The sequence below is a fragment of the Haliotis cracherodii genome, unplaced genomic scaffold (genome assembly GCF_022045235.1).
Source record: "Haliotis cracherodii isolate W230 unplaced genomic scaffold, xgHalCrac1.p SCAF_22, whole genome shotgun sequence".
Taxonomy (NCBI): Eukaryota; Metazoa; Mollusca; class Gastropoda; order Lepetellida; family Haliotidae; genus Haliotis; species Haliotis cracherodii.
The window spans coordinates 13,682,038-13,706,855 of NW_027266278.1; the positions used below are offsets into that span (position 1 = coordinate 13,682,038).

General features: G+C 41.0%; 1 protein-coding gene across 7 annotated transcripts in view; it reads left to right on the forward strand.

The window, feature by feature from the left end:
* Positions 1–21,298, forward strand: part of LOC139471368 (kazrin-like) — a 174,704-nt gene extending 153,406 nt beyond the window's left edge. For 6 of the 7 annotated variants that reach the window (XM_071253695.1, XM_071253701.1, XM_071253699.1 and 3 more), the window contains 12 exons: positions 2,854–3,014; positions 3,886–4,032; positions 5,265–5,418; positions 5,763–5,963; positions 6,498–6,685; positions 7,145–7,257; positions 8,361–8,595; positions 9,088–9,189; positions 9,684–9,850; positions 11,572–11,601; positions 14,892–15,027; positions 16,204–21,298. In XM_071253695.1, coding sequence (XP_071109796.1) covers positions 2,854–3,014; positions 3,886–4,032; positions 5,265–5,418; positions 5,763–5,963; positions 6,498–6,685; positions 7,145–7,257; positions 8,361–8,595; positions 9,088–9,189; positions 9,684–9,850; positions 11,572–11,601; positions 14,892–15,027; positions 16,204–16,374 — 1,805 coding nt within the window. In that variant the 3' untranslated portion in view covers positions 16,375–21,298. The remainder of the gene's footprint in view (positions 1–2,853; positions 3,015–3,885; positions 4,033–5,264; positions 5,419–5,762; positions 5,964–6,497; positions 6,686–7,144; positions 7,258–8,360; positions 8,596–9,087; positions 9,190–9,683; positions 9,851–11,571; positions 11,602–14,891; positions 15,028–16,203) is intronic. The other variant, XM_071253696.1, reaches the window with a different exon arrangement.
* Positions 21,299–24,818: the final 3,520 nt, after the last annotated feature.

Consider the following 24,818-nt stretch of genomic DNA (forward strand, 5'->3'; position numbering starts at 1 on the left):
GAAAGCAGTGAATAAATCCGAAACATTTCCTCTCACAATAACCAAATGCATGTTTATTACAAACACATGTCAACTTTCTGCACTGATGAATATTTCTTTGGGAAATCTGCGAAATGATTTCCTTGCAGTGTATCCTGCAACCCTTCTAACGTGATAAACATGAGATAAAGTAACAGTGATTTCTGCAGCGCTGCTTTCAATTTATCACCAAGAAGAAATCCCGGTGGCAAACATGTGTACCTAGCAGTGCCAGAGTGTTGCCTGGTATGTGTCTGCCTGAAATAACACCTCCCTGAAGACAGGTTGTTCCGAAGCCTGCCAGCAGTCTGCCCTGCACATGTAGATGCCGCATGGGATTAGGAGAGCCGGAGTTATGTCCCTTTGTATCACTCTGCCTTCCAGCTTTGATCAGGAATCTAAATAGGGATTTCTTGTTTTTATGTTGATGTGGTTTGTTTGTTTCCCCCCTACGTGGACTGATGTTTGTTGATTGGTGTTACAAGGCACTAGCTGTTATACAATGGCTGGCTTGTCACGTGTTGCTTGTGCCAGTACTAGAGCTCCAGAAATGCTGCGAATCTGCGTAAAATACGCATCAGAAATGCAGAAATATGCAGTAAAATAAAATCCAAGTGTATCAAATAAGCAACAAACATTACAGATACGGTACAAAAATACAACTTGTGCGTATCATCAAAATATTGTGAAGTAACCCTGCGTATTCGATTAGCAAATCAGCAACTTATTTTGAAATTATAAATGGACATTCCGTCAACCTTGCCAACTCCACGATGACAGTTACATCATGATCATTTGCCATCACACTTTCTTGTGGAAGTATCGTGGTATTTTTTAGTCCTATAAAGGTCTCGAGCCCACACGAAACCAGTTTGCAGGGACTAGATGAATAGTGTTTTTAAATATTTAACTTAAATACCCACACATGTTAAAACTAGTGGGTAACAGAAATTTGAATACCCAGATAGAATTACTGATACCCAATGATTTTAAAATGCATGGGTAAAATACCCACAGCACCAAAAGCTTATCTGGAGCTCTGCTAACAATTCAAACTACGGTTATAACGAACTCAAAGGGACCACTAATTTTAGTTCATTGTAACCATAGTTCGTTAAAAACATATATACAGCAAATGGCTTGGACAAAAAAAACAGTTCGTCATATCTACCAGTTTGTTATAAGCGTGTTTGTTATAAACATAGTTTACGGTATCATATTCTGACCCAGAATCTTTTCAGTTTAATTTTAAGAAATCCGCTGAACAATTTTTTCTTGACCTTATGTCCTTGTTTTGTCTCAGCACTTGTATACCTTGTCTCAGACAATAGTGCTTTGTACATTACCGGGGTATATCTGTATTGCTTGATGAGTTGATGAGTGCTGAAAAGGCTGGTGCCATGAAGACGTTTAAATTTTAAAAAAGAAAGCCGTGTTTCTTCATCACGCCCCTCGGTTATTTATGTCTCCCCCAGAATGGAGGGAGACATATTGTTTTTGGCACGGTTCCCGTCGGCGTCGGCGTCGGCGTCGGCGTTCCCACCGTTTCCGGACCATAACTCAGAAACCGTTTAATATTTTTTTTGCGAAACTTTGTATACACATTAACCCAGCACTGAAGTGGTGCCTTTTGCTATTTAGAGATTTTTGACATTTTTATTTTTTCTCGTTTCCATGGAGATAACTTGAACATAGACTCTGAATGGGGCTAAGCTTTGTTTCCTGACCATAACTCAAAAATTGTTCAATATTATTTCATGAAGTTATAACATATTAACCAAGTCCTGAAGTGGTGCCCATTAGTTGTTTGAAATTTCTAGGAGTTCTATTTTTGTCTCTGTTATATAGTAATGGAGGGTGGGAATGAAGAGATGGGGTTTAACGTGAAGTATGGATGGGGGTTAGGGGAGTGGGGGGAGACATATGTTTTTACGAGTAAAAACACTTTCTAGTTCAGCAATTGTATGGCTGATTGCTTACACTCTGAGATTTTCTCGACCCGTGAAGACCTGGGAAGAGAATCGGTCTTCAGCAACCCATGCTTGCCATAAGAGGTGACTGTGCTTGTCGTAAGAGGCGACTAACGGGATCGGGTTGTCAGGCTTGCTGACTTGGTTGATGTATGTCATCGTATCCCAATTGTAGATTCATGTTGAATGTCAATCACTGGATTGTCTGGTCCAGACTTGAATATTTACAGACCGCTGTCATATAGCTGGAGTATTGCTGACTAACAAACAAAGTGAGAGTTTCTCATTTCTTCAGGGGGCACGGGTGGCCCAGTCGTCTAAGGTGCCGCGATTCGCTGTGCAGAGTTGCGTCCCTTGGGCATGCCAGAAACCTATGATTGTGGGTTCGAATCCCGGTTCACCCGGATTACGTTTCTAGGTTTGTCAGCACCCTACCCGTGTTCGTGGGTTTCACCGAAGTGGTAAACGTCTGAGACCTGCATCACTTCGGGCTTTCCTCCCACATTAAGCTGACATGCCGTGATATAACTGGAATACTGTTAAAAACAGCGTTAAACCCAACTCACTCACTCACTCACTCTCATTTCTTCATCATACATCTGTAAAGTTTCAGTGATAATTGTAAGTGTTGTGTTATTGTTTTTCAACTGTGAGTGTTATTGTGTTATTGTGTTTCAGCAATGAGTGTTGTGGTGGGTCAGTGATGAAGACTTGTGACAAGTGTGTGTCAGGTGTTCAATGCCGCGTTTCATCTCGTGTTTCAGCAATGAAGGCGGACCGGAAGCGGCTATCATGTGTCATGTGTTTCATGTCATGTCTCAGAGATGAAGGCTTGTGACAAGTGTTGTGTCATGTCATGTTTCAGCAATGAAGGCGGACCGGAAGCGGCTGAAGGGCGAGAAGCTGGACCTCCTGAACCAGATGAAGCAGCTGTACACCACGCTGGAGGACAAGGAGTCCGAGCTGAGAGACTTCATCCGCAACTACGAGCAGCGCGTCCACGAGAGTGATCAGACCATCAAACAGGTGGGGCAGCCATGTCCAGGTAGTGGGCGAGTGGATAGACCGTTTGCTTTAGATGCAGTGGTTTTGAATCCACAAAGTGGTACAATGGGAGAAGCCTAATACTGGAGTCTCGAGCTGGAATTCTGCTGAGATTTTATTCTCTCACTCAATGGAGTGATCCGTGGTCCATAGAAGATCCGTGGTCAGTTACATTAGACTGCCTCCGTGGTCCAGCGTCAGCCCGGAGAGCGGCAGGTCCGGGGTTCGATCCCCGGCCGTGTCATACCAAAAGATGTCAAAAGATGTCAAAAGATGGTACTTCTTGTTACCCAGTCTAGCGCTCGACATTCAGGGGCTAAAACAATTAGTGGTCGGCTCTGAGTCAGTATGCTATGTCTGAGTGCGGTATTCATGTTAAACGGTGGCACGGTATCTCAGTGGGTCAGCACTATAATAATCAGCATTAGTCCAGACTAGTTCTTGATTCATGTACATTTGCTTACAACCTTCCAGATATTTGTCAGGGCCTGTATGAGAGCCCCAGGTGGCCCAGTCGTCTAAGGCGACGAGATTCGCTGTGCAGAGTTGCGTCCCTTGGGCACGCCAGAAACCGATGATTGTGGGTTCGAATCCCGGTTCGCCACGATTATGTTTCTAGGTTTGTCAGCACCATACCCGTGCTCGTGGGTTTCACCGAAGTGGTAAACGTCTGAGACCTGCATCATTTTGGGCTTTCCTCACACATTTATGCTGACACGCCGCGATATAACTGGAATACTGTTAAAAGCGGCGTTAAACCCAACTCACTCACTCACCTGTATGAGAGAGCCTTTTGTTCGGCCATAGTGTGAGTAGCCTGCATGTAATGATTGTGCCATGCCTTGGCCTCCAGCTTGCCATGGAGAAGGAGGACTGTGAGCGGGAGAAGTGGCGGATCATCAAGAAGGCCCAGGAGGCAGCCGAGCGTGCAGTCAACCTGCGGTCACAGTGCGACAACAAGGACCAGGCTCTCAAGAAGCTGGAGGTGGAACTAGCAGAGGTGCGCCTCCCGTGGGAGTATTCTAGGGTTAAGGATTAAGACCAGACTCACATTTAGTACCAGAAATTAATTATCTTATTTGATGATAAATATCTGCAAAATAAAATAGATATAATCCAGATGGAGACCAGGGCCCACTCGCACAAAGCGATCTTAGCGCTAAGACTATTGTAAGCCTATGTTAAAGTATGGGAGTTACGATCATCTTCGCGCTAAGATCGCTTTGTGCAAGTGGGCCCTGAACAATCCTTAACTTCAGGGAGCCTAGAGCTAAGGCAATCTAGACTTGCGAAGTCGTTCTAGATCTGAGTTTGACCCCTTTTTCAATTTATTCTCTAGGGTCTGGGACCTAGGTTCGTTTTCCCACATGTGTGATGTTTCTGGTGTGCCCTGCGTGATTTGCTGGAATATTGCTAAATGCACTCACTGTAGTCTTGCCAGTTTGTTTCATGACCCGTGAACATCCCGGGTAGAATGGGTCTTCAGCAACCCATTCTTGCTGTAAGAGGTGACTATGCTTGTCCTAAGAGGCGACTAACGGGATCAGTTGGTCAGGTTTGCTGACTTCATTGATGCATGTTATGGTATCCCAATTGCGTGGATCAATGCTCATGATGTCAACCACTGGATTTTCGATTATGTACAGACTCGATTATGTACAGACCGCTGTCATATAGCTGGAATATTGCTGATTACGGCATGAAACAACAAAACAAACAAACATGTCATTGGTTGTATTATGTGTCATACTAAAGCTATGTTAAGATGGCTTTTAGATTAGGGCAGACTAACTAAAAACAAACGGCCTAAGTGAATAAGATAATTATTTATAATGTTGTTTACAAGTTTACAAGCGTATTCTTGTTTGTTATACAAATATCGTTACCCTCAACATTTTGATGAATATGCTAATTGTTGGGGGGCTGGAATATGGCCGAGTGTGACAATGACAACAAACAAATATTCTGAGCCATAACTGGGGCGTTGGGGTAGCCTAGTGGTTAAAGCATTTACTTGTCATGCCAAAGACCCGGATTCGATTCAATTTCAATTTCTGGTGTCCCATGCCGAGATATTGCTGGAATATTGCTAAAAGTGGCATTAAACCATACTCACTCACTCAGTGTTCCCCAACCTGATATTGCTGGAATATTGCAAAAAGCAGTGTAAAACCCAACTCACTCACTCACTCACTCACTCACTCACTCACTCACTCACTCACTCACTCACAGTTGAAGACTCATCCTGTTGACCACAACAAGTCGTCGAGTGCATCAGAGGCGGATCACACCACCCACAGCGTCGCCAGCACCATCGCCAGCGAGGAACTGCCTCCGTATGAAACCATGTCACAGTCTGACGTGTCGCGGGACGACAGCTTCTCAGGTGAGTTTTCAGATGTGTCATGTGGGACGTCTAGACGAGTCCCTTGGCGACATGAAGCGCCAATACGTATATATGCAAATCTGTGATGTTTTCAGTAAAGACGAGCACACCTAGTTATCGTCAGTCCCTTGGCAATGTGAAGCACCAGTACGTTTATGTAAATCTTTGATGTTTTCATTAAAGACGAGCACACCTAGTTATCGTCAGTCCCTTGGCAACATGAAGTGCAAGTACATTTATGCAAATATGTCTTGTTTTCAGTAAAGACGAGCACACCTAGTTATTGTCAGTCCCTTGGCGACATGAAGCGCCAGTACGTTTATGCAAATCTGTGATGTTTTCAGTAAAGACGAGCACACCTAGTCATGACTCGAATGTCAACTCCTTCACCAACCCGAACAAACTGCTCAACACAAGTCACGAGCTGCCAGAGCACGACACCAAGAAGAGACACCGCATCCCTGTGTTCGGCTCCCTCACACGCATGTTTAGCAAGGGGAGGCTACGCAGGTCCATCGCTCTGCCACATGGAGAGACCTTCGACGGTACGATCATGGACTAACATTAAGTCTCTGAAAGGAAACTGTTCTGAGATATTTTCAGTTAAATTGTTTTTTTCATATTTATTAGAAAGGAGCCCAGAGAAGCTCTTCATTTGAGCCTGAAACTGAAGAAATCTAGACTTGCCAAACGATTGTGATGATATGGTATTTCATTGCACAATATTAACACTACTCAGTAGAAGTTTAAGAACACTGGATTTTTTCACATGAGTGATTAATTATAGTAATTTTTCAACTTCTAGTAGTATATGAAGTAGCATGTTTTAAGAATGAATGGCAAATGCAAGATGAGAGAAGTTCTTTACAGCGTTCCCGATAATCGGTAATTACCATCTTTTTTACTGGTACAATTAGGCTTACATCGGTAATTCCTGTGGCTGCCAGTACCTGTGGACCATCAAATAAAGCACCTTATAAATCATCGTTGTTGACCAAAAACATCAGCGAACATCAACAAAGTATATTTTTTTTACGAAGTCTCTGCCTTTATCAATTGTCCATTGTTTTGGTGTACAGACCCAGGTCACCCGAAGCTTGCCCTGCTGAGCCCTGACAACTACCAGGAGAAGCTGGCCCTGGTGAACGGCCTCAAGGGAGTCCACATGACCAACTGGAAGGCCAATCAGGTGCTGGCCTGGCTCGAGATCTCACTGTCCATGCCCATGTATGGGAAGATGTGTGCTGAGAACATCAAGAGTGGGAAGGTACGGGATTCCTTCCTACATATAGGATCTTTGGGATTCGGGATCAGAGTAGGCCCCAGGCGACCTATGCTGGTCATAAGAATTGACAACCCGTTAAGATCCAGATTAGAATAGGTCTTCAGCAACCAATGCTTGCCATAAAGGGCGACTATGCTTGTCGTAAGAGGTGACTAATAGGATCGGGTGATCGGGCTTGTTGACTTGTTTGATGCATGTCATTGTATGCCATTTGCATGGATTGATGATGATGATGCCATCTTGGGGTCCAGGTTGCATGCTCCTAGGCAGTGAAGGTATTTGGCAAGTACATCACATCAAACACATGATAAAAATCGCTATTTGAAATCCCCGATATATCAAACATGAAAAAATGATATTGTGGAAAGAATAAACCTCAATTTACTGATATACCGGTAATACCTCACACCCTTAATACTGAAACTCGTCTCTGCGTGACAGGTACTTCTGGGGCTGAGTGACTCGGACCTGGGGGCCGCCCTCGGCATCACCAACAGTATACACCGGCGGAAGCTGCGGCTAGCCATCGAGGAGCAGCGCGACCCAGGGGAGATGTGAGTCACCATCAGCTACAGGGAACAGGCTTGGGATGTCAGGGCAGAACACTTCATGTTCCTTCAGGTGGCAGGCCTATATGCTTGTCGTAAGAGGCACCCAAATGTATCGGGTGGTCAAGCTTGTGACTTGGTTGATTGCATGTCATTGTAATCCGACAGTGTGGATCATTGCTCATTGTATCAATCACTGGTTTGTCTCGTTCGGAATTGGTTATTTACAGACGAACTCGTAAGACGAAGACGTAAGAGGCGACTATGCTTGTCGTAAGAGGCAACTAACAGGATCGGGTTGTCAGGCTCACAGACTTGGTTAATGCATGTCATCTTATCCCAATTGCGTGTATCGATGCTCATGATGTCAATCACTGGATTGTCTGCTCCAGACTCGATTATTTACAGACCACTGTCACATAGCTGGAATATTGCTGAGTGCTTCATTAAACTTTAGACACTAGTCTATATATATATATATATATAAGTCCATATGTTAACTCTGATAATTCCTGCGAATATCCTGCCTCTATTACATCATAGCCACAAATTCCCATTTTGGCAATAATCACACTATAAAAATCTTTAGATTTTTTCGACAGACGTCCTCTTCACTGCCAATTATCCCATAGTCTTTGAGGTAAACCCTATCCCTTGTCACACTGCATCTGCGCATGCGCAAGGCGGGAAAACATCACTTCTTTCCCATGTGTGTTGGATCAACAAGCAAAGTTTATTGCTCATCAATCCAATTTTGAATATTGCTGAGTGCTACATCAAACTTTAGACACTAGTCTGTGTATATATAGGGGCGGTCGGGTTGCCTAGTGGTTAAAGCGTTCGCTCGTCACGCCAAAGACCCGGGTTCAATTCCCGACATGGGTAATGTGTGAAGCCCATTTCTGGTGTCCCCCGCCATGATATTGCTGGAATATTGCTAAAAGCGGCGTAAAACCATACTCACTCACTCACTCACTGTGTATATATAAGTCCATATGTTAACTCTGATATCTACTGGAAATGTGGTCAAGACACAAGTTAGGTTGGTAGACTTAAGCGTTTCCATCGTCCATCACGTCAGCTAATATTGAATGTATTTGTCTCAACAGAAAATATTCGAAGGCAGCAAACATCGACCACACGTGGGTGTCTCACCGCTGGATCCCCGACCTGGGCCTCCCTCAACACGCGGCCATGTTTGAATCCCAGCTGGCAGACGGCAGACTTCTCAACCAGCTGTCCAAGAAGGACCTAGAAAAACATTTCAGTGTCCATCGCAAGTTTCACCAAGCCAGTATTCTACACGCCGTGGAATTACTACGGCTGCTCAATTTTGATAAAGAGGTTCGTGTGCATACCAGTGCAACATGTATGTTTGGTTTTCAAGACTTGACCGGGGGTGGTCGGGTACAGGTAGCCTATTGGTTAAAGCATTCGCTCGTCGCGGTGAAGACCCGGGTTCGATTCCCGACATGGGTACGTTGTGTGAAGCCCATTTCTGGTGTCCCCCGCCGTTATATTGCTGGAATATTGCTAAAAGCGGCGTAAAACCATGCACACTCACACACTCACTCACTCAAGCCTTGACCATGGAATTACTTGTGATCGTGTTATTATGTTTTGGTACTTTTCAATTTATTTTGTTGTTGTTGCATTTTCCTGAGGCAGTTGCAGTGATATATGCTGTTGCCTTGACATACCTAAAATATGAAAAAAAGTGAAAAACCTCTCAATTCCCTATGAAGAGTGGTGTTCCTTACCTCTGCCAGGATCTGCTGAAATACTGTTTACATTTGGTCAGCATTAAACCCTGGACTAACGTTGATGATGTTTCAGTTGTTAACAGAGAGACGGTCGCAGTGTGAGGACAACAACACTGACCCCCTGGTGTGGTCCAACGACAAGGTCATGAAGTGGATAAGGTCAATAGAACTTGGGGTAAGTTTGGTTTGTTTGTTCGTTGTTAAATGCTGCACCCAGCAATATTCCAGCTATACGAGGGCAGTGTGTAAATCATCGAGACTGGGCCAGTGATTTATGTCATGAGCATCGATCAACGCAATTAGGATACGATGACATGTACCAACCGATCCCCTTAGTCGTCTCTTGCGGCAATCATGGGTTGCTGAAGACCTATTCCACCCCAGGCCTGAACCCGGATCTGCAGGAGTCTGAACCCGGATCTGCACAGATCTGAACCCGGATCTGCATGGGTCTGAACCCGGATCTGCATGGGTCTGAACCCGGATCTGCACAGGTCTGAACCCGGATCTGCTTGGGTCTGAACCTGGATCTGACTTGTAAAGCTAAAGTGTGTAATATCAACCACATGTTTGTCTGGTCCGAACTTGGTTATTAACAGCCTGAGATGATATAGCTGGGAAATAACATAAAATAACACACACATCAAGCCCTGGTTTCACTGATTTTAGGAGTATGTCCAGAACCTAAGGGAGAGCGGTGTTCACGGAGCTCTCATGGTGTTGGAGCCGTCGTTTACTGCAGACACCCTCGCGACGGCCCTAGGCATCCCCCTGTCAAAGTCTTACCTTCGTCGACACATCGCCACGGAGTTGGAAGCCCTCATCAAGCCAGCTAGGTACGTACATCACTCTGTAGTCAGAATTCTTGAAGCGTACAGGCGGAAGGGCTCAAGACCAAATCTGAATACACATATTAACCCTACTTATAGTCTGGAAGGTAATTTAAGGTACTGATGTTTACTACAATATCTGAAAAGGACGAAGGACACAGTTGAACCAATCAACTCAACTCGAAAGGGTGCACGGGAATCACGCACGTTGAGACGCCCAACGCTAACACCGTATTCGTGCGTGCGTGATTCCTGTGCACCCTTTAGAGTTGAGTTGATTGGTTCAACTGTGTCATATGGCCCTGTGATGCAGGGGTAGCATTATGCAGATGGCTGTTTCAATGAATGCTCGTTCCACCCGTGAGGAACAGGTCTGGTTGTTGATGAAATATAGTGATAGCTAGATAGACAGATTTTTTATTCGTGCACCGATTGTCTTTGAATGTAATATCCAGTTATGTATGACTGTTTAATAATCTCATACCAACTTTGACTGGAGTAGGTCCGATAGTTTTTCAGATATTGTAGTAAACATCGGTACCTTAAATTAACTTCCAGACTATAGAAGTGTAGGCTTGTCGCAAGTGGATGCCTCATTTCCACAATTCACAAAACTGGACAGCAAAGCTTAGAGCAGGAAGATCCTGTTTTGTGCATTGTAGAATAGGCTTGTTCTGGATTTCGTGTTGTGTATTGTCAAGGTAGTGTTAGTTTGTGTATTCCAATTTGGGTTAGGTTACATTTCAGTTTACAGGAAAGTACAGAATGGCACCTTGAGCTGTGGCAATATTTAAACTGCACTTTTATAGATATTTTGAAGGGAGTAAGATTTTCTTGAATATCTACCTCTCGCCTTTGCTGAGATACTTACTTTGACCTTAAAAATAATTTGTTTAATTGGGAAACTCAAGTCTTTATAATTTATGAACTTTGTTAATTTCACATCAGACTGACATCAAATAAGATTCTTTTTTTCTGCACGTCTTTTAAATCTGAAAATCTTGCATTATCAATATTACTATTTTAACAGATATATTAACTGCTTGCACTTTTGACAGTGACCATTGTCACAATGGTGTGACATTGACCAGACTCCCGTTTCACAAACTGATCTTGGTGCTACGATTGTCGTAAGGCTATGTTCAAGTATGGGAGTTACGATCGTCTTAGCACTAAGATCACTTTGTCAAACTGGGCCCCGGTTAGATTATGGGGGCATTTTATATCCATGGTCTGATTACTTCCCCTTGATAGTATACTTTAAGGGGCTATTTAATTCTCTGCAATTCACTTTACAGAGTTCCCTCCCTTAGGCATGATCGAGGGCTTGAATCCCAGATTTGCTCTCATTAGGATCCTTTCTTTTGTCAGGTTTCACAAAGATGGTCATCACTTTTGGCTTTTTCTTGACACTGATATTTCTGAAATAATGTAAAAGGCGGCATATAACACAACATGCTCGCCCATCTTGTATGCTCTATAAGAATATTTTTTTTGCTTTAATGTCTGAATATCAAAAGACAAGATAATAACCTACCGATTATGGCATTTATATTAAGTTCCAAATTTGAACAGACCCCTGAATACTGGTATATGATCCAAGGTAAATATTATGACATGGATGTAAAAGTACCCTGTGAGTCGAGGATGATGCTATTTTGACATGCTAGTTTAGTTCAATTGAGATTAACATGTTGTTTCTTCTCTCCCCACTAATTGAATGACAGGTCTTACTTAGCTGGGCTGAAATTGTTGAGGTACCAATTCTTCTTGTCCATCCATAGTTATATACTGCATGGGCCTAGTTCATCCTTCAGTTCATCCTTCTTTTCATCCTTTTGTTCATCCTTCAGTTCATCCTTATATCCTTCAATGCATGTTGTGCTCTAACCCTGCAATTCCCTGTTGTATATGGTTGATGAGGGAATAAGTCTCGTATCGCTTGGTTTCTAATGTTCATTGTTACAAGTGTGTAATAAATAAATATGAAGGTGTGTTACGAGTTTTTAACACTGGCTGTTTCATGTGTGTAAACACTAAGGTGTGTGATAAGGAGATTTATATCCCACTCTGTCATTCATCACCAGAAGTATCACGCATGACATGACGGTGAATATTGTAATAACGTTATTGGAGTGGTGTCATGAGCATGTTATAATTTGTTTTCAATAACTTCATCAGGATAAGACCTCATTGATGCATCAGATTATGTGTATGGCAATCAATAGGAATGTGGTCTGGGGCTTCGGTTCTGCCCTAATCTGAAGCACATGTCACACATGTGGCGTCTCCCTGGGCATGTGACTTTGTTTGAAATGTGCCTCTGTTCACCCAGCAGTGAATGGGTACCCGGTGGGATGAGATGGCAATGTTGTTAACCTTCTAGCTCCCAAAAGGCAGCTCGGGTTGTATACTCCCCAGGGAGCCGAGAATGATTCTTGAGTGTACACTGATCCAGTGACTGGGGTAATAATAGCACTTTGAGCATGCTCCTGTATGGTGTGGAAATATGCGCAATATAAATATCCTACTACTACTACAACTACTACTACTATTATTATTATTATTATTATTATTATTATTATTATTATAAAGTGTATCTGACTTACTACTAAAACGGCATCTCTTCAAAAGCCTGAAATTGTACTTGGAATAGATTGACTTGGGGCTCCCGCAAATATCCGTGTGGTTTACCTGCTATCAATTGATAAATTGAGACAAATTGTGACATTTCTAATGCTCCAAGAAAACTAATCACCAATCATATTGACATTTCTAAAGCTCTAAGGAAACAATGCACCAATCATATTGATATGTACTGAAATTGAAATCATGATTTGATTTTCTGTATCCTGCATGGCATGGATTTGTGTGGACTGTTTCCTTGTCAGTTGGCCATCAACATCTTAAAATGCAACCAAAAAATAAGTCAGAAAAAATCTTTAATTTCTTTATCAAAATTGCTCAAGATGCACCATTTGCAATCTAGATTTTACAATTTCCTGGGGAGAAGACACCCCCCACCCCCCACGCTGAGTCCTGAATGCGGGGTTAAACAACAAAGCAGGTAGACACAATTTATGGATAACAACTTCTTTAATACTGTAAAAAGCGACATTTCGCTATAGATCCTTATACCGTTGTCAAGCAGTACTGAATGAGGGACATAGTACAGAATATATATAGTAGGTTGAGGATTAACAGTAACAACAATTGCATACATGAGTGGAATAACATAGGTAAGTGTTGACAACAGGAGGGTAATACTGTCACAACACGATGGACAGAGAACACATAGGTGGAAGCCGATGGGACATGAAGTCAATTAAACAGGATAAGTGATTATTGCTTGATGAGTTCATAGTAAACAACAAACCAACTAACAAAACAAACACTGCTACAAGGAGGCGAGGAAGCATGCTTGGAATTGTTGTGTTCTGTATTACCTCCATGAGATGATGTTTACTCTCTTGGGATGATGCAGGGTTTTTTTAGAACGTTGTAATAATTTCATGCTAGATACTCTTTTTGTTTTTTTCCTCATGGTGTTGTCCTTTCAGTTGTAGTGTAGTGCAATAATGATGACAGTGAAGACAAAGGTTTTCATTAACTTTCTATGTCCTAGTTTGCCTGGTAGTAGTCCCTCACTCTGGATCTCATGCTACGGTGAACAAAGACACATTCACACAGGGGTTCCAAGGCAGAATAGGTCATTAGTGCCCCAAGCTTGTCTCCTCATGTGGATTCTGAGGAGAATAGATCACCTGCTTATCTCCTCATGTGGATTCTGAGGAGAATAGATCACCTGCTTGTCTCCTCATGTGGATTCTGAGGAGAATAGATCACCTGCTTGTCTCCTCATGTGGATTCTGGGCAGAATAGATCACCTGCTTGTCTCATGTGGATTCTGAGGAGAATAGGTCACCTGCTTGTCTCCTCATGTGGATTCTGAGGAGAATAGATCACCTGCTTGTCTCCTCATGTGGATTCTGGGGAGAATAGATCACCTGCTTGTCTCCTCATGTGGATTCTGAAGAGAATAGGTCACCTGCTTGTCTCCTCATGTGGATTCTGAAGAGAATAGGTCACATGCTTGTCTCATGTGGATTCTGAAGAGAATAGATCACCTGCTTGTCTCATGTGGATTCTGAGGAGAATAGATCACCTGCTTGTCTCCTCATGTGGATTCTGGGGAGAATAGGTCACCTGCTTGTCTCCTCATGTGGATTCTGAGGAGAATAGGTCACATGCTTGTCTCATGCTGATTCTGAAGAGAATAGATCACCTGCTTGTCTCCCCATGTGGATTCTTGGGAGAATAGATCACATGCTTGTCTCCTCATGTGGATTCTGAGGAGAATAGATCACCTGCTTGTCTCCTCATGTGGATTCTGAGCAGAAGAGGTCACCAGTGCCCCAAGGTTGTCTCCCCATACGGAGTCTGGGACAGAATAAATCTTCATTACATCTGGGAGTGAAATACTGTTAAATGTGTCAAGAATTTCCACATCACTCTGTCATTTCTAACTATGTCTGTATTTAGAGGTCAGTTTGGTGGGTGGGATGGGAGACACACTCATCTGTGTATACACACAGAGATAGATGCCTACATGTACACACACGCATGCACACATGCACACGCACGCATGCACGCACGCACACACACCATTATCATCAGTACATGCACACACACACTCACACGCACACAACTCACCATCATCAGTGTCCTCGCTGGCATTTAAAACTGCAAGTCCTGGTGGACTGGCAACTCTAAAAATTACCAGTTCCCCCCCTATTTTTAGTCAGTCCCAATTTTCAACAAATGAAAAAACGTATGACATTACACATCTTTTACTGCTCCTGCATTCACCGTTGAAATCCATGTTGTTAAGGAATCTGATGTCGTAACTCAATTTTGATTGGACTATGCATAGACTCGTTAGTCCAGCCCAAATATAACTCCACAATTAGAGCCTAGATCGGAAGGGTGGACGTTTTCAGTATCTGATGGCCAGATAGATGTGTAACTGTTTGTCTGTTGTCCACAGAGCTGCCCTGGACACACCCAACAACAACACCAAGATGCGCATCAACGGGACGGGGTCCGTGGGGCGGTCCTTCATCCGCTCCTACCGCAGTGCATCGTTGGACGACGGCGGGCCAAAAGGCAGACTAAGTTTTAGGGTATGCAGGAACATCAAATAACCTTCAACTGAAATATGTAAAATTTGAAACAAATATATTTTTTGTTAAAATTTGTAAAAGAAAATATTATTGAGTTAATATGTTTTACATTTTGTGGAGCTCGATTCTGGTCTCCTTCCATGATGTGAGTGAAAGTGGCATAAAACCCATCTCACTCACTCACTCTAATCCAGTTTGTCTTTCGTATTTTCTATGAACCATTAATGTGGTGGCTGGCTATTGATTTAGAACATAGATCGATAATCGCTAACAAAATATCATCAATTAGCAATAAATACTGGAGAAGTAACCTTGAGCAAATATTGCAAGAAAGTCACAAAAAAGGTCAACATATTTCACGCCACTGTTGAGCAGTGATCGTCGACACGTTTATACATGGATTACTTTGTAGACATTTGAGATTTAACAAACACAGTTTCTCTTTCCGTCTTCGACAGTCAGTTTCAGTAAATCTAAACTTTATTTTATCACATTTGTTTATGTATGATATTATCGATAACAACAATTTCATATCGATAATCCTCAATATTTGTCCATTCAATGCTAATTCTGATTATCGATTATATTAGCCAGCCCTGTATTTTTCACTTTGACAATATGCTGGGGTGGTGAGGAAGTCTCATGGTTAAAGTGTTCGCTCGTCACACTGAAGGCCTGAGTTCGATTCCTGACATGGGTACAATGTGTGAAGCCCATTTCTGGTGTCCCCCGCCGTGACATTGCTGGAATATTGCTAAAAGCGGCGTAAAATCCTGCTCACTCACTTGCTCACATGAAGACTTGATTTTTTTTATTTGATTTTTTTTTTTTTTTTTTGATTTTATTGATTTTTTTTGATTTTTTTTAACGCCGCACTCAGCAATATTCAAGCTACATAACGGCAATCTGTAAATGAATCGAGTCTGGACCAGACATTCCAGTGATTGACATCTTGAGCATCTATCATAAGCAATTGGGATATGATGACACGCATCAACCAAGTCAGCGATCCTGACCACCCGACCCTGTTAGTTGCCTCTTACATCAAGCATAGATGAACACCTATTCTAACCCAGAGCTTAACGGGTATACTTTTTTGTATATGACTAGTTTTGACACTTGTGTTTATGTTTACTAACTTCAAACACTACATTTCACTTTGTTTCCTATGTCCAGGGTTCATTGGGACGAGCTTTTGGGAGGAAAATAAAGGATGATTTACGCATGACATTTGACTCGGACGTTACGCCTAAATCCCGACGAGGGATTAAAATCTCGGATCCTATCCCAATCCAGCACAATCACTCTCTAGACTCCATAGTAGAGCCCGACTCTACCACAGTGTGAGATCTACACCAGTATTCATTCAAATTCTTCCCAGGATGCTCAGTGCTTGCTCGGGCTGTTCCATTATACAGTAGGGGTGGTAGTAGACCATGTGATAAATGTCAATACTATCATGTGGTTGATGGATGAATCCATTCAGGTTTGGATTTGGATCGGATTCAAGCTGTTACAAAATGGAATAGTCCAAAGGGGTGAAAGCTTCAACTGCCCAAGGGAAATAACTCTAGTTTCCCTGTGAACCATCAGTGTGATATGAAAAGTGCTTTGGATTTGGTTAAGGGGTGCCAGGTGGATACTGTGATGGGATGTTCCAAGTTGTGTCGTCATGGTGACCATGACAGTTCTATTTTGAGATTTTTCGGAGGATGAAAACATTCGTCCGCAAGATTTTCGAGAGGGACTGAAGAAGACCAGTGAGTGTTGTTGATGATGTTGTGATAGGACTTGATTGGTCGTAGTGGACATGAAACAGTGGAGCTGTATTGTACATCGAGGGATGGATGACAGGCATGTGTTAAGCCGTAGTCACACTGAATGGGTTTAGCCTAGCTTTAATATCATCACTATTCAAGCAGCTCACGTACCTCAGGCTAAAGCATGTACCAACTTAGGGTTATTTAAACCAGCGTGCAAACATCTTTACAAGTATGTCGACATGTTTTCAAAATGAAAAAAAATATACTTATTTATTCTCTCTGCTCAATTTTATGATATTCAATAGAAATGAGGGTTTTTTCTCATCAGAACTAAAATATGACAAAAATAATTTCAACATGACATTTACTTTTTCTTGATGTCAGTACACCTTGTACCCACTGAACACACCGGCATGTCACACCAGCATCAAAGGAGCCTCTCCAATGGTTATCCGAAAAAATATTATTATTTTAAAGAAAACCTACACTGTATTTCCGCTTTGTTCACATGATGTTGCCTTCAGAAGTATTATCTTACAATTATTATTGTTTTATTATTTGGGGTTTACAGATTTGGTGTGAAAATGAAAGTAAAATGATAACAGTATTTCTTTTTACAAACACTTTTTCAGAAGGGTGAAATACAATGAAATTAAAAAAGTGCATACCATTTAACCCTCCTTCCCATATTCACCTAACTTTGAATTTTCTCATCGCTGAAAATAGTTGAGACTTGTTAACGTTTTCTGATATTAGGTTTGTAGATTCGTAAACCGAAATAATTTTAAAACAAACAACAACTATCTTATTTATTATTACGACAGGCTCACAAAACCTGCATGTATTGGTACAGGAGTATTGAGAGCCATATTGACGCTCGGCACTGGTTATTGAAAATATTGTAAAGAATTCAGTGTTCCAGGTTGGCTGTTTACAAGCAAGCTTTAATCAGGGTACGACTTAACCTTCACCTGAGATGAGCACTGTGTCTTGTTACTGTGAGATATTATACATTTGATGCATCTTGGCAAAGTCGCCCTCTCTAAACGATTCAAGTTGACTTTGTTCTGTAATGTTGAAATATGTTTGCTTATCAAAATCTTTAATCTTAGGTAGTCTGATGAAGCTTGGATAGTTATGTTTTTAAAGAGTATTCTACTCAGTTTGTGGGATAGAATTTTTATGACGTACAAATGCTATGGCGAATTCATTCACGTCTTAAATAAGTATTGACCAGCGTTTATTGGTTCGTGGTTTTAAGTCAGTAGGAGAACGCCGTAGAATTCAGTTTGAGTGGAGACAGACTTACTGCTAAGACAATCAAGGTATCTGTTCTCACAAACAGCTGATTTAGTTCTCAGAACAGCCCTGATACAGCATAAGAAATCCTTTACATATCCTCTTGCTGGGCTGCTTGGTGATACAGAGGTGCCCCAATGCAGGATATCAATCATCACTATCTGGTCATGCTGTGAACATGGCGATTTAAGCATTAGGACATGACTGTCTTTTATTGATCATGTTTTAAACTCCAAATAAGGCACTAAAATGGACAAAACATTTTTTGATAAAAAGTAAATACTGGGTAGCTTTCTTTTCAACATAATACACTTGTGAAATATACGGTATGTTCAGAAATTTGATATTATACAACAGAGGTTTGTCAGTTCCCAGGTATGCTCCAGTCCTCAGAAATATACGACATTATTATTCAATTTGAAATGTAAAAAAATTTAAAATTTTACAAACATTTTTTGGGGGTTATATATTCTTCAAACTGTTTTCATGGAGTAGGAATTTAGCCTGTGTGAGTATCTGTATTATAACAAATAATGGTAAAAATAACATTTTTTCCTGTTCTTATTTCCAAAGTTTTGAATTGTGAGATAGGTAGGACAATGTACAAGTATTTTTCAATAATATTTAAAGAAATGTTTCTGTTTGAAGCCCATATTTAACATCGGAAGGGGTAAGGACTCTCACTCTGATGCTTGGAGTACCATACTCAATGTAATAAGCGCCTGATTGCTTAGAAATTGACAAATGTGTGCACTTATTAATACCATACACAAGTTAAAATTGTTGTCAGATTTTATCAGTGGAGAACAAACTCAGTTCAGAAGTCAATGAAACTTTAAAAAATTTGATGATAGTCACTACGCAGTAATATGCCCATTCTACCTGCCATGTTTTCTGTAATAATTCTGTAATATACACGAGCAAATATAGACTTCATGTATATGTTCGGACTTAGTACATGGTGCTAATATTGGTTACCGTACTTACAGATGGGTGTAGAAGTCGGTCAGGCGGCGCTTAATACAGTGAATACGGTACTTGTTATAGACTCGATGGATACAAACATTATTACAGTGCCGCATCATTTACATCGTTCTCGGCCAGGCCATTTTAATTCTTGTGTAAATCTAAAAACAATATTTAGTGTGTTCGGTTGAATGTATGTTTTTAAGATTGTACTTGGTACTAGTTTTGTGTTAAATTTGGTTAATTTAAGTACCATAATGAACAACCAATAATTTCTATACTCCATTCTGTCAGTCCCACTGTATGTTAACCGGAATTACATGTTTCGTTTTGCATCAAACAGTACAAGAAATAAAATGGCCCTGGACTGGTGGCAATTATTTTTTGTAATGATGGTAAGATGGAGTATCTCAGCGTTACCTCCATCTTTGTAGATTGTCGTTATAATCTGTACATATTTGTAAGGATGCAGATCTATTTATTTGTTTAGTGAGGCGGTCGGGTAGCCTAGTGGTTAAAGCGTTCGCTCGTCACGCCGAAGACCCGGGTTCGATTCCCGATATGGGTACAATGTGTGAAGCCCATTTCTGGTGTCCCCCGCCGTGATGTTGCTGGAAGATTGCTAAAAGCGGCGTAAAACCATACTCACTCACTCACTCACTATTTGTTTAGTTTTACACTGTGATCTGCCACTATACAACTGGGAGTTTGAAAACAGCATGCGTTTAACTGTAGGTAATGAACTTGTATCATTAAATGTTATGTCTAGTTATTCTGATGTTAAGTGCAATTTGGAAGGATGTTGATGAAGTTATTTACTGGTTGTATTTTCTTCAAGGAATGACAATGATAGGATATAGTGCTTTCCTCGTAGGCTCATTTGGTTGTTTATATTATCATGTTTGTTAATTACCACATCAAAACTGTTACTACGGTGAAAATTGTTGTTGGGTTCAAAAAGGATTTGTTACAAGGATATATACACAAGTGAAATCATCTTTTAAAAACATCACATCTTTTTTGAAGCAAGCGTCTTCAGATAGTGTAACAATTTTACATCTTGCCGGGAATTGTCACTCACAAACACCTACGTAGACAAGCACCTATCTGAGAGTGTCATTAGAGTTCTTGACCCACGAGATAAGGACACGTTCATGTTCATGCAATTTTATCAGATGCACAGATATCCTGCAATCTTTTTATTCTCACAAAAATCACATAAATATGTTTTATCAATATTTATGACATGTTTTTTAGTTTGAAAATAGCCCTTCTTTGGGGTTCAACACATTATAATCTAAATTTCAGACTGGCAACACGATCACTGCTAAAGAAACATCACTGGTCCCTAAGACAAGTTACTAAACAACTGTAAACATTTTCAGATATTTTGGTCGTATACTACTCAAAAGAAGTTAAGGACCATCCGACTTTCCTAATACTGTAGTTAATCTGTCATGCCATGACAGATTAACTGTATTACCGTATTCGACGTAATAAGCGCCCCGCTCTAATAAGCGCCCAGGGCGATATTTGTTAATATATTGGCAAGTGAACAATCCCAATTAGCACCCCTTCCAACTGATCAATGTACACAAGACTTATTTATTCGTGTATGATGCACACTCCTGTGTTATATGCACCGTTAATTATGGGCAATTTAATTCTGGAAAAATATATCTCCCGTACATAAACATTTCAGCCTGTCAGCATAAACCACGAAATTTATCTTTCAACCAAAATAATATTCTAATAAGAGCCCCCTATTCCTAATTTTGAGGGCCCCCTGGGCGCTTATTACGTCGAATACGGTAATATAAAAGAATCTGGTGGTTCTTAACTTCTTTTGAGTAGTATATATTGCATGCATTAGCTGTCATGCATTTCAGAGGTTGTCATTTCAGAATCAGATTTTAAGATACCGTACTTGTTCCAATGAATGTCAATGGACATTTGTCTAGTGTACAAGCAGAACTGTCAACCCCTTCCCTTCCCCGAAGCTCTTTTAGAGAGTACTGTATTAAACAAAGACTTTTTACGTATGATGTAGGACACTGGATGTTTGTATTGTATGTAATGTGTTCTAGTCAGTTTTAGAAGTTACTGTTTTAAGCTTGGGGAAGCAATGTGAGTGGTGTCCTAGACTTGTGGAGAAATTGTTATATATCTGTTCACACAACACCACGCAAGATGTGATTTTAATTAGTTTTGTAAATATGGATTTTTGTATATGTTGATCTATAAATCTATGAAAATAAAATGTCAAAATAACTTTTTGTTTGTACTTCTGTTTGGATTTGTGTTCCTTCTTGGTTGGGGGCGTGGGTTTGCTGTGCAGAGTTGCCTCCCTTGGGCACGCCAGAATCCTATGGTTCAAATCCCAGTTTGCCCCAATTATGTTTCTAGGTTTGTCAGCACCATACCGATGCTCGTGGGTTTCACCGAAGTGGTAAACGTCTGAGACCTGCATCACTTTGGGCTTTCCGCCCACATTTAAGCTGATGCTGTGATAAAACTGGAATGCTGGTCAAAATGATATTAAACCCAACTCACTCACTCAAAGTAGACATGAAATAATGATACACAGAAGTCAGAAATGATATATCATCCTAGGTAATCAATGTTTTGTATCTCCAGTATTATCCAATGGATATAGGTGAAGTTCTGTTCAGTAATTCTCACCGACTGTTGTGTATTCTTCATGCTGATTGGCTACTTCATTCAAATTGTTCGATTGGTTTGGTTTTTTGGGGGAGAGGCCTATGACATATAAACTCATTGTAGCAAACAATTGAAGATGAGGTCATCCACTGTTCAAGACGTCACAAAGGTGGGGGCACCGGTGTCCCTTTCGTCCAAGGCTCCCTAATTTACTGTGCAGAGTTCACCTCTCTTCAACAACAGGCACACTGAGATCATGTCTACACTCTGAGAAAAAGACTGGTTGAAATATACAAAATAGCCTACTTGCAACTCAGAATGATGGCTTAAAATAAAAGAATTGGTTCTCAGGCAATGGCTTTTGAAAATATAGTACGGGTGGGTGGTGTCTTCTTTATTTGGTTGTTCAAGCTAGTATGTAACCAAATGTTTTTTTAATAATTTTGGCGAAATCATGTTCTTAAGTTTTGTAGCATTTTCACTGCCAGGGTCGTGTGTCAGAGACAGGAAATATTTAAAGATTTTTTTTTTTAAAATGGAAATAAAAACGAAACGTGTGGCGGACTTTATGATGATGCAGGCAGAGCCTGAGAACAAAGATTTATTATTTTTTTAGCCTTATTTGTCTCTTGTGAATTAATGTTGACAGTTCCTTGCCAACGTTGTGAAATTACAAAATCTTAATTCAGACAAGACAGGTAATAACTAATAAGTATTTCTGAGTTGCTTGTTGGCCCATTCACTGTCATAGCTTCTTTTCGATTCAATTCAGTTGCCATGACGCTTAAAATAGATGTCCAATCAAATCACTGTTATGAACAACAGAAATTCTGTGTCAGTTAAGTTAACCCCTTACAAAATTGTGCCATTTGGGCTCTTAAAACTCCAGACAGCTTCCAGTGTCTCATCAATGACATTTCAGTCAATCTTGAAGGTGTCGAGGCCTACATTAATGATGTCCTCTCTCATACTATGGAGTGGGACCTGAAAAAGGTCTGACCATCTCCGAGAGCCTCACTGAAGCCAATTTGACTGTAAATTTAGTGAAATGTGAATTTGCACAGGCACATGTACAATTTTTAGCAATGTCATACGCCAAGGTCAGGTTCAGCCCATTCAGACAAAGGTGGAATCTAATTCAAAATTTCAAGTTCCCCAAAACAAAAAGGAACTTTTCAGATTTTGGGGTATGGCTAGTTATCTAAGATTGGGAATTCACCTTCATTAACGCGTTAATATTTTTCATTTATGACATATGTATCCATTCTCTGTCAACTAATGTTCGTTTCAAGGTGTCAATAGCAGTAATCTGACAGTGGTTGCTGTTCATAACGGTGAGTTGTGCGATCTTCTGATCACTTCACACACGATTTCGCCAAAATTAATTAAAACAATATTAAAAGTCCAGATATACAAAGAACACTTTTTATAGTAAGACAGTGTAATTACATGATTAATTTGCGTACTATGGTAATATCAAATAATTAATCTTTCTTTCCACCTCATTCATTTAGAGACATGGAGATGTATGACATCACTTCCGAAAGGTAGCTTAGAGTGAGGTTCGGGCCGTCTTTGATAATATAAAGGTTACGGGTGACTATTGGGGGTACTAGAAACATACTTGATCCAGGTTTGGTCTACAGCAGACCATGCTTGCCATAGAAGGTGACTAACAGGATCGGATGGTCCGGCTCGCTGACATGTCATCGATGGATCGATGCTCATGACGTCAGTCACTTGACTGTCTAGTCCAGGCTCGATTATTTACAGAGCCTCGTCATATAGCCGGAGTGCGTGAGTTGATTTAAAGTCGCTTTTAACAGTATTCCAGTTACATCCCGGCGTGTCAGCTATATGTGGGAGGAAAGCCCGAAGTGATGCAGGTCTCAGACGTTTACCACTTCGGTGAAACCCACGAGCACGGGTATGGTGCCGACAATCCTAGAAACATAATCGGGTGAACTGGGATTCGAACCCACAATCATAGGTTTCTGGCGTGCCCAAGGGACGCAACTCTGCACAACGAATCGCAGCGCCTTAGACGACTGGGCCACCCGTGCCCCCTCATATAGCTGGAATATTGCTGAGTGCGGCATCAAACAACAAAAGAACAACAGATAACAAAACACCCACACTGTTTGAGATTCTGTTTAATTTTTTCAGCCTTATTTCATCCTTTGCCATCAATTGACTGCACTATGACACAATATCAGCAAAACTAACTCGGCGGTCTTCCACGGCTGAACAAAACAACTGCCACATTCTCCATGTTATTTTGACATTGTAATTCATAATAAATAGTTTAATTACTTACACACTTGATGAAAGCTCGCATCACTGTTGCAAACAGTGTATTTGCCAAAATGAAATGTACCGTATATGACCATAGATAAGCCAAGGTATTAACTTGGTCCTTGAAATCTTTCTTTGACAAAGTTTTTTTATAGTGTTGTTCATTCACCGGAAGCAATGTGGTTTTTTTACCAACAGAAAAAAAGTTTGATGAAAGCATAACCCATACGTAAGCCAACCCCTTTCGTAAATTTTTTTAAATTTTTTTTGTTCTCAAAATTCGACTTATCTACGGTCATATACGGTATGCAAGTCCTGATGGTGAAAATGATAGACTAAAGAATATATTGGCAAGACACTGAAGAGCTGGATCAAAATAATCTACCATTACTGTCTTGTCTTTAACGGAATAGCAGTTGAGTTTTACTTGACAATCCAAATTTAATCTGGATTGAGCAAGTAGGAATTATAGCTGCTTCAGACATATTTCAGTAATATAACAGCATGTCAGCTTTATGATTGCAGAGTAAAGTCAGATATTTGTTTGTAGTTCAACACCGCACTCAGCAATATTTCAGGTATATAACTGCGGCCTGTAAATAATTCAGTCTGGACCAAACAATCCAGTGATTGATATTATGAGCAACGTCCACACTGTCTGGTACGATTACACACAATCAACCGAGTCACCCAGTCTGACCACACGATCCATTAGGTCATCTCTTGCGACTAGCATAGGTCACTTGGACCTTCATTATTACCCAGAATACCCACAGAGACGCCTGAAGTACCGCTGGTGGTAGACGC